We start from the raw sequence: 13,769 nt of genomic DNA, 5'->3' as shown, positions 1-13,769 counted from the left end.
AACTGTCTTCAAGAGCCAATTCATGGTACACTGTGAAAGAGACATACAAAGAGAGCAGACATGCTCTGTTTTACCCTCTTTTTTCCACAATTTGTACCTGATAATCGTACAAATATATGAAAGTAAAGGATCATCTATGTAAGCATCTCATCACATGGCATGTTCTCTCATTCCTGATGTAGACAATCTCACTGTGAGGCCATGGCAAGCTTGTTCTAAGGGATGATTATTTCATGTCCACGACCAGACATCAGCTTTGTTTGAAGAAAACACAAAAACAATCAACTCGTGTTAAGCAGTCCCGGCAAATTGTGAGAGCATATTGAAGACCGCGCAACAACACCATTTACGAAAATGTAACATTTTCTTTTGCCCATAACATCTGTTCGGATCTCGAAAAAGAGAGAACTCATTCAGAGGCAACATGCAACATAAACTAGTGTTTTGTCAAGCTATTTCATCAACTGAAAATGTGGGCATAACTGGAGAGAGCTGATGGAGAAATGAAAGAGGAGTGGGTTGGACAAAATTACATGTCAAACAAGGGTTCACATTTAAAAAGTCCTGCTCATATTTGTAGAAAGTGTTTGATTGCATTTAGAAAGGTATTACAATGGGTCACATCTGTGTCTAAAAGCTTTTTGCATTCTGCTGCAAATTATGTAAGCAAAGTGAAGTGTCACAGCACCCTGTTGTTTTGAGCACTATACCTTCCTCCTGTGAAACCTACACAAATATGTTTAACTGAATTCTTCTAATGTACTGCAGGATCAAAATGTCAGCGGTATAACTTCAACAAACCCCCTCACTCAACACCCCGCCCTGTAATTTCAACAAAGCAACACGACTAATTTTGCGTGGCAGCCCGTACAGCCAAACAACAATGCATATTCACTGTCCCATTGAATGTGATAGACACGTAGAAATCTATATTGAACTGTGGTTAATTTCGGCTGTAATGCTTCAAGCTCGGTCTAAAATGACACAAATGGTATTTCTTGGTGGTACTGAACCCTCATTGTGCAACCACTTGATGCCGCTTGTTCATCGCCACAAAGTCACATAAAAGGACTGAATTAAATTTTAAATAAATTATTTGCATATGCAAATATGGGTAACCAAACATAAGTACATGTTGTTGATATGGCTCCAGGATGTAGAACTATCTTTATGTTAATGTCAACAGACAGGGAATATTCTTTTGAAAATACAGTGCATTTTTCATGGGGATCATTATCTACACTGCATGTCAGTGTGTCTCAGTTAAAGGAAATGATTAGATTACTTCCCAGCAATCCCCTTTTGGGCGATTTATGTGTGACCGTGGGCAACCTTACAATATGTTTATTCAGTGTCCTTTGAAGAGACTTCAATAACATTTGGAATGTTTTGTGAACAAATGTAGGTTGGTTTTATTTATCTCTTCATTGAACCAATGCCTTTGGAGCTACTGTAGGGCCACGGTTATATTTGAGTTTGAAAAAGTTTCTCCAAACTTGATAAATCCTCCTCTAGTAGGGTGTGAAATACTCTTTTTAATGAACTAATACAAATTACTCTGTAGCCAAATTTCTGTTTTTTAAAAAAGAAACAGGTGACCAAACTTTTGAGGTGAAAAGGGTTATAGGTGAGCTTGTATGTCACTTGCAAATGTTTACTGAAACTACATAGGAAGAAATGTTGTTTAACATAATTACAGTGGCATTAGCATCCATACATCCAGTACATTCAAAATGAAAAGGAGCTTTTATTATTAGCTTTGCATTTATCTGACTGATGAATTAACCAAAGAGCCAAACTTTAAGGTTTGTATGGCAGAAAAGCTGCACACGGGATCATAAAATCCAGAAACCACGGTGATTGTTAAGACTGCATCACAATTCTAATTGATTCCATTTTATTTTATGTTTTATATGGCATAGCTCACAATTTGCTATTTACCAAGACGTTTTACCATTGTAAGCTTAAGCCCAAACAATGTAAAAGTGAGAACACAAAGAGTCCACAATTATCTATATAATGTATTTAGCAATTTCAGTGAAAAGCCTCATTAGTCAGCGATTGTTTGTCCTCTTTCTCTTTTTCCCATGTTGATCAGATTTTACAAAACGGGGCAGGTAATCAAGCAAACATTATTTTCACATCTATAAAGTGCAGTCATAGAAACAAAATAATAACAAAATAAGAGTTTGGTTTAAATATATTTACATCTATAAGTATCAGTGGCAACAATCACAACTGGTTCTTACATTTACCAGCCTAAACTGAGAGTGTCTGATTGGTTACATTTAATAAATCAGCACTTGATTGGTCAGTCGATGTCTTCTTTTTCAAAGGCCTGTAGACTCACTTTGTTGTGTCATTGAGAGGTTAGGTCCAGATATGAGTGCCCATCTTTTTCACTCAGGCAGGCAGACAATGAAGCAGACACGCCTATAAATGGCGAGATAGGAGCTTGGATGTTCAGCCAAAAACGAGCATCTACACAATGGTAACAGGTGTGTATAATGCATGCTTTGATAATGACCTTGGTGGCTGTAATAGTATGTCTAGACACAACTAACAAGAGGCATTTGTGTCTGGTCTCAGAAGTCCTAGAGGTGCTCCGTAGCAAGATCCTAAGGATAAGATATTCATTAGAGATTGTTGGTCATTAAAACTAAAGGAAAAATGTGTCAGATGTATGTAGGCTACTAAAATAAAAGATTTTTTTCCATGACACTGGAAAAATTAGGTATCAGAAAAGTTTACTTTATCACTCAACAAAATATTTGCAGGGCTGTTTGCATAATAAGCTAAAATCATCTTGAGTATTCAGAGATATGCACTTGAATAAATAGAAAAAAAAACTCCATTAATGTGGATGGCTTGCAATTTTTGATTGCGCCAGATACAGGAAGCTTGCTGACATGAACGAAAATGCAAATGCCCTTTGAGCAAAACAAAGAAATTGATTATGAAGTAAGTTTCTACAGCACAAGTAGCTGGCTTTGAGTGATTAATGGGGGTGGGTCATTGATTTCCTTTTGTTTAGATCTTGGTTAACTTTCTGGAGACACAATTATAATTTGTTTCCAAACAATAAATCCAATCTAGCTTGAGCAAATTAAATTTCCCTATGGCCTCTTCTGCGTCATTTTACATCTGAAATGGATTGTTATCAAAAGGCATTGCATGTAAATGTCTGCTGTTTCTGTTTATATTTGTTACATTTTTGATTAGATATTGTTTTTCTCGGTATACTGGAAGGTGAGCACTTCCTAAGATTAGAAAGAGCTGTTTACAGAGATCTGCATGACTTGTCAGCTACAGTGCCAGGGGTTAATCCCCCAGTTCTCTCTTCAGTAGCTGTTTGTAACACATATCAAGATTTCTGATATCAAATCTATCTAAGTTGTAAGAGAAATGTTGTTCATCTGTTGTCTGAAACATGCTAAAACATTTTGTATTCACTGAATGAGCACACTTATATTAGCTTTGCTAAAGGTTGGGGAAATATGTTTGAGATATTGCGGCACAATTTACTTGCAGCATATTTACAAGTCAAATTGGAGTGTTACTGACTACTTTATTTAAAGGCTTTTGCCATATTCTTCAGCTTTACAACTTTGAAAACTTCCACAGATCCAGACATTTATACTTCCTGATTTCTCGCATCATCTCTCCAAGATAGTGATAATACGATTTCTGTGTTTTTCGCTGTTGAGAAACAAACTGGATTATGAACAGATCACTACATAAACAGCTTTCTAAAAGGAGGCAGCTATTTTAAAAAAGGCTGAAGAAATGCAAAGAGGGATTTAAATTTTAATTTGAATTTATTCCAGCAAGTGAAAGGTTCTTTTGAGAGGGGATTTCAGCAAAGATGATGGTATTTAAAAGTGATAAACAAGCATCTAAACCTCCAGTGGAAAACAGTCATTCTGCTTCTTTCTAGTGTAGGGGAGGAATTGGGCTTGCTATGGTCACATCCAAAAAATAAGAATAAGTAATAGTAGTAATTAAAATGTAAATAAATGGGATCCGTGGAGATATTTCAACTGATTTCTCTCATAAATTGTGCAATTAACATTTTGTCTTGACACACCTTGCGACTCCGGATGTAAAGCTATATGTCCTCAGGTGCAAATTCATGTTCTCCGTGTACTTGGCATCGCATACTTTTTACTGTATTGGAGGCTTAAAAAATCGTTCACACTTATCACATGAAATTTAAATCCTGTGCCTCAACATGACAGAGGAACACCAGGCAAAGTTCAAATATAAATGCTTTACAAATTAGAATTTGCTTTTAATTAAGGATTGTGGCTGTGCGGTTTGAGGCAGTATCTGAAAAAAATCTAGGGATATTTTTTTCTTCTTCTTTTTTTGGTGAATGACTCACTCTGGGCAGTGACATATCACATTTGGCTGACAAAGAATGATTAACCAAGGCTGTCATCTATTATATATATAATATATGGATTATAATGCTGTGACTGGATTTCAAGTGTTTCTATTCTCTACCGGATGACCACTAAACTTAAGCACAGAAACCTATGCCACACAAGAAAGACAAAGAGTTACATCATTTTGTTGAAGAGTTAATCCGATCACGGACAGTGTGTGTGCATTTGCTATCTTCGGAAAATGCCAGCAAAGGCGCTAAGTAAACCTATTTTACAAGACTCCCTCACAAGGATACAGTGCCAGTATCGGGATAAAATTTCACACAGCGGCATGGCTCAGTCACATAACCTAAGCAGGCTTAGGAAAAATGGAACACTACAAAGTATTGCACTTTCTTCTGCTCGTATGTCTGTTGCAGAATACAAAATGCTCAGATGCATGATGTGAGTTTGAGCATGAAAGCCAAAGAGAACTAATGGCTGAATAGCATGTAGATACTGTTGTTAATGCTCCGAGTTGTTTAAAATGGTAGATTATGGAAGTGTGCACCTGGCATTCTGCAGGCTAGCCTGGCAACACTCCTCCCTTATAATTATAATGAACACACTGTAATTCAGGGTTGAGGCTGAAATACGAATGATGTCCTCTGAGACAGCTTGTTTTAATGGTTATGCAGAAGAGTTCCTAGAAGTGCAGATGGCAGATGCAGTGCCTTTGAAGCTATTTACAGATTGTACACTACAAGGTATGGAAAGACCCATAGTGTGAAGCCATATTGCTTTTTTGTGCTCCTCAATTAGATATTGTGTTGGCTGTATACTAATAAAGCACTAATAAAAGCTTAAGATGTGATTTTGAATATTTAGAGCAATACTGATAGAGCACGTTAGATATCATGGCTACAAAAGCTTGGTAATGCCTGCACGGCCTGTGTGTTTCTTTCAAATTCTTAGTTTGACCACATAGGGGTGCATTTGCTCAAAACGTGGGTCCTCATGCAGTCCTTCATTACAGAGTTTTGGAAAGCTGGTATCTATTTTTTATTTTTTGGGTAGATGAAACTCCATAATACTGCATGTAAACACTCAGTGTATGGGAGATAATATGCTGCAATCAAGATAAGCGAAACCAAAAGAGCCCATATGGACACTTTCTGCTGTCCATTTAGACACTTTAACTTGAAAATATTGTCCATGTTTATAATTTTAACACAAATAATGACTGCCTATTTTAAAGTAAAATGTCGGTACCTGTTTGCATTGAAAATATTCAACCAGTGTATTTCCCCCCCCCCCCCATGTAGCCCATACTTAATGTATCTCTCTCCCTGGCACAGTCCCAATCCTTTATAAAAGAGTGTGGAGCTTTTGAATCGGTCCACTGCTGTGATACAAGAGCAGGTATTGAAACAACAAAAATGTTAACTCCAAGAAAAAGTTTTGCCGCATTAAAGTCACACAGGAGCTGCATTAGCATGTGAAAAGAATAAACAGGAGCATTCTCAGTTACACACTCCACCTGGCTGCTAACCAGCGTCCTTGTCAGAAGTCCACCCACCGCACTGGCTAACACTGAAAGACCTCCTGGGGACCGCAGTGACCATTCACTCGGTTCTCTCTTTTTCCCATGCACCTGTGACTGTTTTTGTGTTTGCTATTTTTTGCTTTGTCTTTTTCTGGCAACACTGTATCATCGGAGACACACTTTCCCTCAAAAGGAATTCTCTTGCCCAACAATGTGGTTTGTTTGTTCACCGGATATGGCAGGCCAGAGAGTCAAATGAAAAAAAAAACACACACACAAAAAAACCCAAGTCACTGCAGTAATAATTAAAATTGCCACAAGAAAAACAAGTGGATAGACACATTAGTATGAATAGACTAGAAATAAGAAAATAGTGTACTTTTACCAACTGGTTTCTTGCCGAGTTGGGGGGCTTCACAGGTGCAGTTGGAAAGGCTCTTCTCCTTACTCTCCTCGGACGGCTCATCCGGCTTCTCCATGGTCCTGGACCTTAGAGAGCTGCTTTTCCATTTTCCAAAGGACTTTGCCACAATCGCTTTGTCCGCTCCTTTCATTGTTTTCTGTAAAACACATTTACAGCATGACTTCCCAGGTTTATCCCTCTTGTGAGCCATCTGCCCCCTTTTTTGGCTCTCAATAAACCTGGGCTCATCTTTTCCAAACCCAAAGTAAGAGAGAATTAGGGCATTGTGTGCATATGCATTCTCTTAAGCATTCCAGAAAATTTCCTGATTGCCCTGGCATCTTTTGTAGAGAGAGCGCTTGGACATTGTTTTTCTCCTGACATTTTGCAATCCTGTGTGGAGAGAGTCGTACTGATTGAAACAGTATAAAACAATACTTTGCAAAGTACCCACACAGTAAACAGTAGATGGAAGCTGAAAAAAAAAACCAAACAAACATGTTTTCATATTTAATCCAACTTAAAGGAAATAAAAATAGCACATTATGCCCTAATTGAGTGCTGTACAGTCCACAAATACTATTACAAGGCCGATCAGGATTAGCAGTGGAACATACCTAGTTATCTATTTCTGAGTGCCAAGACTGCTAGCAGTGGGCAACTAAATTTCAAAAGCTGGCAAATCCAGTTGTCTCCTAAATACAGAAAGTACTTAAATCCAGAGCTAACAGAAGAAAAAGACGGATAAAGGGTGCTCTGCATATCACCGAAAAGCTTGTGCACTTTTCAGAATCACTGGCTAGGTTAAACAAATATGCTAAGTAGAGATCAAAACAATCCTTTGATCTGCAGCCTAGTTTCCAGAGGAATGGCTTGGCTGTTGTTGTAAATAACTTGTATAAATCTATATACCATTTGCCTTCAGGTAATATCAAAAGTGCCAGGGATTCACAGGCAAATACCTTGTGGTTAGGAAATAGATCAGATAAAAGCATATAAATATTTCAGCAACACTGCACTCTGTCATTTCCTGTATTACAGCAGAGCTTTTTTAACCCCATATGATCGTGTTACTTACTTTGTTCTATCACAGAGAAATGAGTGAGAAAATAAACTGCATACGAAAATGACTTTCTACTCCTTTCTATTTGATAGTTTTTAAAAAATGTTCCTACCTTCAGCATGCCATTCAGGTCAAACACAGTGTAAAACATTGTGCTAAACTTCATACAAAAGAGGCTTGAAGAATCAGAATGCAGAAGCTATGCAACTTGCTGACTAACTTTGCCCTGTGTTTTGATCGAGCACACAAAGAAAAACGCTGTCCATTCAAAACAGACAGCATAACTCTTTTCAGAGAGGGGGGACCGTGAACAAACGAGGCCATGTCCTGTGCTGCAGTCAGTTTCCCATCAGGCCTGCACAGTGCACGGTGAGGGCCACAGGGACTGGGACCGGCTGACACCACACTCACAGCCAACAGAACAACTTTTGTGCGCACTATCGTCCTTTGGAGACTTTTTTTTTCTGTCACCCAAAATTGGACAACCAGGCTTTTTGGTTTATAGCTTGCTCTACCTCATTGCCCTCAGACTGCTGACAAATTTAAAAAGCAAAAAACTGTCTGGTAAAAAATTTGATTTTAAGATTATATTCTTTAAAGAATATAATATGATTGACATTAAAAAATAAAACATGTTGCAAAGCTAAAAACTCGCAAATTGTGGGTGAACAGAAATTCTGATGCTATTCGACTTATTCAGACTTACTATTTGTGAGCAGACAAATTTCACCAGAGCTCTTTTAAGCAGCGCTCTTACCAGGGTAACTAGACTGGTTGAATAAAAATTGAGAAAAATGAAGCAAGGCTTAAAACATTTTTAATTGCTGGTAGCATGAATAAAGCAACTAGGTAGGGGGCACTTAAACACCAAGTTAAACTAGCCAGCACAGCAGGCAACGTTCACAGACTGAGATGCTTGGGTAACTGATGTACTATCAAAAGTATGTTTGGAAGGTAACAGACAACAAGTTAAGGGATAAGGATGTTTTAAATGGCCTGTGCTGAAACTGATACGCTTTTTCTGACGAGGGGCTGAGAAAAGCATTATATCTACACAAAGATGAACAACCCTGGACTTTTCTGTATCATGTAACCTACTGTAACGTGTCTGTAACATGTAGCCTACATGTTCTGTGGAATGCTGTATAAACTATAAATAAAAGTAGAATATAATTGTATGCATATCACTGACACCCTGTATTATTATTATTAATATTAGAAATAGTGCAAAGACAGCAATTTTAGTGAAGTTAGAAGCTGGCAGGCATAAGGACAACGCTGGAAAAGTTAAACAAAAAGCACCCGGGTTAATTAGGTTTTTTAATACTCCGACATGGAGTATTAAAAAACACATTCTAGAGAGCATGGGTTTTTCTGTACTTCACATGGTGAGCTACAGCTATTTCAGCAGATAGTTCAATTTAAAAATAATTTTTGAGGGTCACTGATCTTTGAGCCCTGAGATAGCTGCTTTAAAAATGGACATTATTCTGTAGTAGAGATCAGTCAAGAGCTCAAAAACACTGAAAACAGAAAGCACACTTAGTCCCCGCATCCACAAATACAAGTTAGTCAGAAAGTCCAACATCTACAAAAAAACAAACAAACATATAAACAACATGTACGTGGGTTAACTCGCACATGTGAAGGCACCATTAATGCCGTACGTCTTTTTCAGGGAAGGCCTTGCTAATATCAGCAAAACAATGTCCATCTAACCCTGTACAAAACATGACGCTGTGGTAATTTATTCAGGCTAGCTCACCTGCACTCAAGATCTGTCCCTCACTGAAAGAAACATTATAAAATGAAAAATATAACACTGAAAGTCCTGAACTGTTGAGCTGCTGAAATACTGCAAGTACAGGAAAACATTTGCTTTAAAGACTACAGCAGTTGGTCTCCTCATTTGCCAAACACAGTGTTGTTAAAAGGAGAGATGATGCAACCCAGCAGTAAACATGCCCCTGTTCATGCTCTCTTTTTTAAGGGTTTGTCTTAGTACTCTTATGGTGTACTTTCTGCTGTCTTTGTACAATTATTAATAAAATAAAAGGTTTAAATGATTTGATAAACATCGGACTTGGTATTTTTATCCACATTTTAAACAGAATTTCAACTTCTTGGAAATGGTATTATACTTGCTGTAGCACCGGGACCCCTGGTACAAAACTATTTTTTTTTGCTGTGCAAAATGTGTTTGCAATAATCTGGTATTTGAAAACACTAAAATGCCACATTTTAAACATGTTTCTTGAATAATTTTAAAAATAAAGCTATTACTGTGAATTATATATAAAGGATGTATGCATTTTAGATTTGTTGTGTGATTGTTTTATGTGCTTTGTGAGTTTGAGTTAACAATTCTTAGGAGGATTGCTGTTTTTATAGAGTGTATATAGACACTTAAATGCCTACCAAGAATCACGTTCTATGAAAATTATGCAGGCACGAGTCTTTTAAGACGAAATATCCCATAATTTCATCGCTACAACCTATTTTTACACCTGACGAGACTTTTTAACCCTAAAAACTTCCCTTAGGTGTCTGGAGGATATCACGGGAGCTTTATCTACCTTCTCTAGAGTCCTGGAAAAGCAATTTTGAGAGAGAACAGAATGTACCATATTCTTGACCCGTCTGCCTCAGATGCTTGCTGTATATGGAACTGAATACTGGACGTGAATTGTATCATTCTCTGTGTCAACTTGTTAGATGGCAGTTGCTGTAGTGGAGTGGTGAGAGCGGCACATATGCATTATAGGAGAAAATTGTGAAATGACAGATTCCGGGTGTGATACTGAGGGAATGACTAACTAATAGGAGGGGTGCTCCAGGCTGTTAGCTTTGAAAAGCAGTTTGCACATTACTTTATCTTGTCAATCAGATTCCTGGAATGGAAGAGGTGACTGATAACTTGAATTAATTATTTTCTTATTGCATGCATGTGTTAATTCATGTTAATTTATGTCCCTTACCGGCCCAAGCCAGAATATCCAGAGTAAAGCGCCACCTCTGGCACCCAGATCACCACACCACTCTCTTTGCATATATTTATATCAAATGAAAGACTTTTTTTTTAATCCTGTTGGAACAAGGACTCACTGCCAAATTTGATTTTTAAATGTACTTTTAAGCTTTTCATGGTTTCTGCTTGCATTTTTTCATAACAACTGAGCATCATGGTGCAGTATTTATGGCTATGATGGGATTTGAAAGTTACAGATTATTTTTTTCTAAGCAAATCCTACACCTTCTTTTCTTAAAGAACACTCAAATAATACAGCTAAGGTCAACCCCGAGAAGGCATACTGCGTTCATACATACATTCTCTTCATCCGTAATTTAATTTCTTTAAAAAAATACAGTTTATCACAAAAATGGAAGGTTTACATTAATAAATCGGGCTTCCTGACTGCATTTCATCGCAAACATGAGCGGCAGCCATTCTGTACAATGCACAGAGCATACTTTAAACAATTGCTTTTCATTAAACATCTTTAAACATTCTGACAAATTTAACTTCCCATGAACACAGAGGATAAGAGGAAAAACATTTCTCTGATGAGAACAGAAACAGCAAGAAGTTCTAACAAGGAAAAGCCTGCCAGGTGGCGAACTGGCTGCACCAACAGAACGCACAATCTGTCTGCTTCTCCTTCCAAACCATTGACAGCTGCCATCACCAGCCTTGCACACTCGCACTCAGTGGCTCCTCAGCTCCCTGCCCATCCCTCTTTAGTGTTTCCTGCTAACCTCAGAGACAGGGTCACCTGGCCCCCTAGTTGCCCGTCTGTGGGGCCCTGCTGGCCCCCTGGAGACTGGCCTGCATGGGGATGCATGGCTAACAGAGGTCTAGTAAATCCTCTTTAATATGCAAACCAAGGGGCTATTCCTTTGACCCAAGACCGTAGCTTTTCTAACAGTGAAATCCAAAAATATTCAAGTGATGTACAACGATGAGATTCGATGAACCGTTTTTGATCTGCTGGCTGTTTGATATTAAGCCTTATCACAGACAAACAACAACATATTCAGGCTGTCTTTAGTCAGGTAGGATATTTCAGTTAAATCAGAGTCATGTGTCGTGTGATGGAAGCAGATTAACCTCCCCTTTTTAAAAAAAAAACAACAACAACAACTTACAGTTAATTTATTTGTAAAATTAGAGCAGCAGTTTTGCACTGAGCAAAACCTAAGCACACAGATGCACAGAGGCTAAAGTGAAGAGTGTTCCACAAAGCTAGCATTGCAACTGGGCTAAAAATAAAACCTGGCAAAGTTATTCTGATCCCTTATTGGTCCCATAGTTTGATTTCACATTTAGCATTTGCATTCCCCTCCACATAAACATTTCATTCTTCCCCTCCTGCAGTACAATGAGACTTGAGTGACTTTGGCAGCAGATTTTGGATCGGTGCTCCTGAATCCACCAGTGTATGTTATCAGCAGGTAAACAAGCTTTCGAACAAAGCCATAATGGAACTGCAAGCGGCATAAAGAGGCTCATCTCAAAAGCTATACAGCCCATCAAAGCTGGTGTCATTTCCTCAACACTGCACTGCAGCTGGAAAATGCATGGCTGTTAGTTACAGTTTAAATCGCCTGTCTATTTTCAGACACTTCGGAACTATTTGTATTGATTATTTACTTGTCAGTAAGCAGCCAGATTACCAAAATAAGACAACAGATTTTAATGTTTACTGGATTCTTCTCCGTTTTTGTTCTGTGGTAGGAAATCAAAAACTGTGTCATGCACTAAATTAAAGGGATTTGCACTATAGGGTATTTGAATAATTATTTTCTACTGAAAATGAAATAGTTCTATCTATATTTGGAAGGATTACTGATGGCATTGAACTTAATGTGAAAATAATTTGCCTTTTAAATACATAGTTAAGCTATATCCTACACTTTCTGCTCACCAGATGCAATCTTGTTAACCACACGCCTGGATGCTTGTCACCAAACTTTCCACATATTTGCCTTTTGGGTACAGCTCCGATGCACAACTAAACCTACGCACTCTCCTCCCAGTGAGTGGAGAAGCCTCAAAGCTTTTCTTTCACATGCTGCATTATCTCTATAACGGTAATTATCCATAAAACTATGCCATCAGATGGTTATGATTTCCAATATGAACCCAATAAATGTGTTTAAATTTTGAATTATCATATTTATGTAGATATGTGTTACTAATAGTGATTATGTTCGTCATGTGGGTAGAAAATCAACCATCCTTATATTCTCACATACTCACATATTTCTCAGACATTTCATCACACATTTAATCTGCCCCTGTCTAAGATTTTCTACTGAACCTGTAGTCAAGGCAGAGAGAGGACAATAACGGATGAGATTATGAAGCATGTCTGTTAAAGCATGTCTGTTTGATCATCATTCTGTTTAGGTGAAGTTCTCTACTTGGTCTCTTCAGTCCCTGACAGCAGATATATAACCTAATCTCTTTCCCTAACCCTTTTCTTAGGCATGAATAGGGTGGAAATGTGATGGCATTAAGTCGATTTACTCCTTGGTTTGCAGTTTCAGCCTTAATGCCTCTTGGCTCTTCTTCAACACACTCGCTCCATTTAGATTTCTAAAATATAAATGTTACGTTAAGGCTTTCCTATTTATTTTCATTTATCCATCATTTGAAGTTCATGCATATATTTACTCTACAAATAATGCTTGTTTATTTGCAGCACCATCTATCTAGTATAGTGTCAGAGATATTGGAAAATCAAATACAACTTGTGTATTATCTTCAAATACAGAATATATCAGCAACAAAGCGCAAGATCTCAGACTGTAAGACATTATTTGTGAGTCGTCTTTGACATCATTTTGATATTTCACATTTACTCATCTAAACCTTCATTTAGTGCCTCTGGCATATGTTGACATGCAAACAAAGGCATTTATAATGTGTCTTTGACTTTTAGCTGATGGCATTAGAGCGCTGCATTAATATACCTGTCCTTACACAATTACCTGAGTATATTTGTAATGAATCTTCCGAGTGCTTCAGAATATTAACAAGTTTTTTACTTTTTCATGCTAGTTATAAATGAAATACAATTTCAGCCTGTGCATGAAAAGCTATAGCCTGTTCCTAATGTTTTGCAAGGGGACTGTTTTCCTAGTGTTCTTTACAATGTTCCGTATACAGTAACCTAGTTTCAGTGTTTACTAACAAAGATGTGAAAGAAATATCAAGTCTTGCAATTTTATTTTTCTTAAATAACCAAGTGCAAGTTGGAAGAAATTTTTTTCTCATTGTTATACCTCTCGATTAAAATTGGTTTTTAAAGTGTAACTGTCCAAACTGCAGAAGGAACTACCTGATTAACTCAGACTACAGTAATTTCTATTTAAATCCTTTTATTA

General features: G+C 37.6%; 1 protein-coding gene across 4 annotated transcripts in view; it reads right to left on the bottom strand.

Annotated features, from left to right (window-relative positions):
* Window positions 1–7,625, bottom strand: part of st18 (ST18 C2H2C-type zinc finger transcription factor) — a 41,281-nt gene extending 33,656 nt beyond the window's left edge. For all 4 annotated transcript variants that reach the window (XM_085256046.1, XM_085256048.1, XM_085256047.1 and 1 more), the window contains exons 1-2: window positions 7,492–7,625; window positions 6,299–6,473 (exon numbers count right to left, since the gene is read on the bottom strand). In XM_085256046.1, coding sequence (XP_085112172.1) covers window positions 6,299–6,473; window positions 7,492–7,545 — 229 coding nt within the window. In that variant the 5' untranslated portion in view covers window positions 7,546–7,625. The remainder of the gene's footprint in view (window positions 1–6,298; window positions 6,474–7,491) is intronic.
* Window positions 7,626–13,769: the final 6,144 nt, after the last annotated feature.

This window comes from Mchenga conophoros, linkage group LG18 (assembly GCF_057382185.1).
Source record: "Mchenga conophoros isolate Kocher_MC1m ecotype Shallow Benthic linkage group LG18, M_conophoros_male_GT1.1, whole genome shotgun sequence".
NCBI classification, from domain to species: Eukaryota; Metazoa; Chordata; class Actinopteri; order Cichliformes; family Cichlidae; genus Mchenga; species Mchenga conophoros.
Note: the sequence above shows the minus strand (reverse complement) of the source record. Positions and strands in the feature narration are given on the sequence as shown.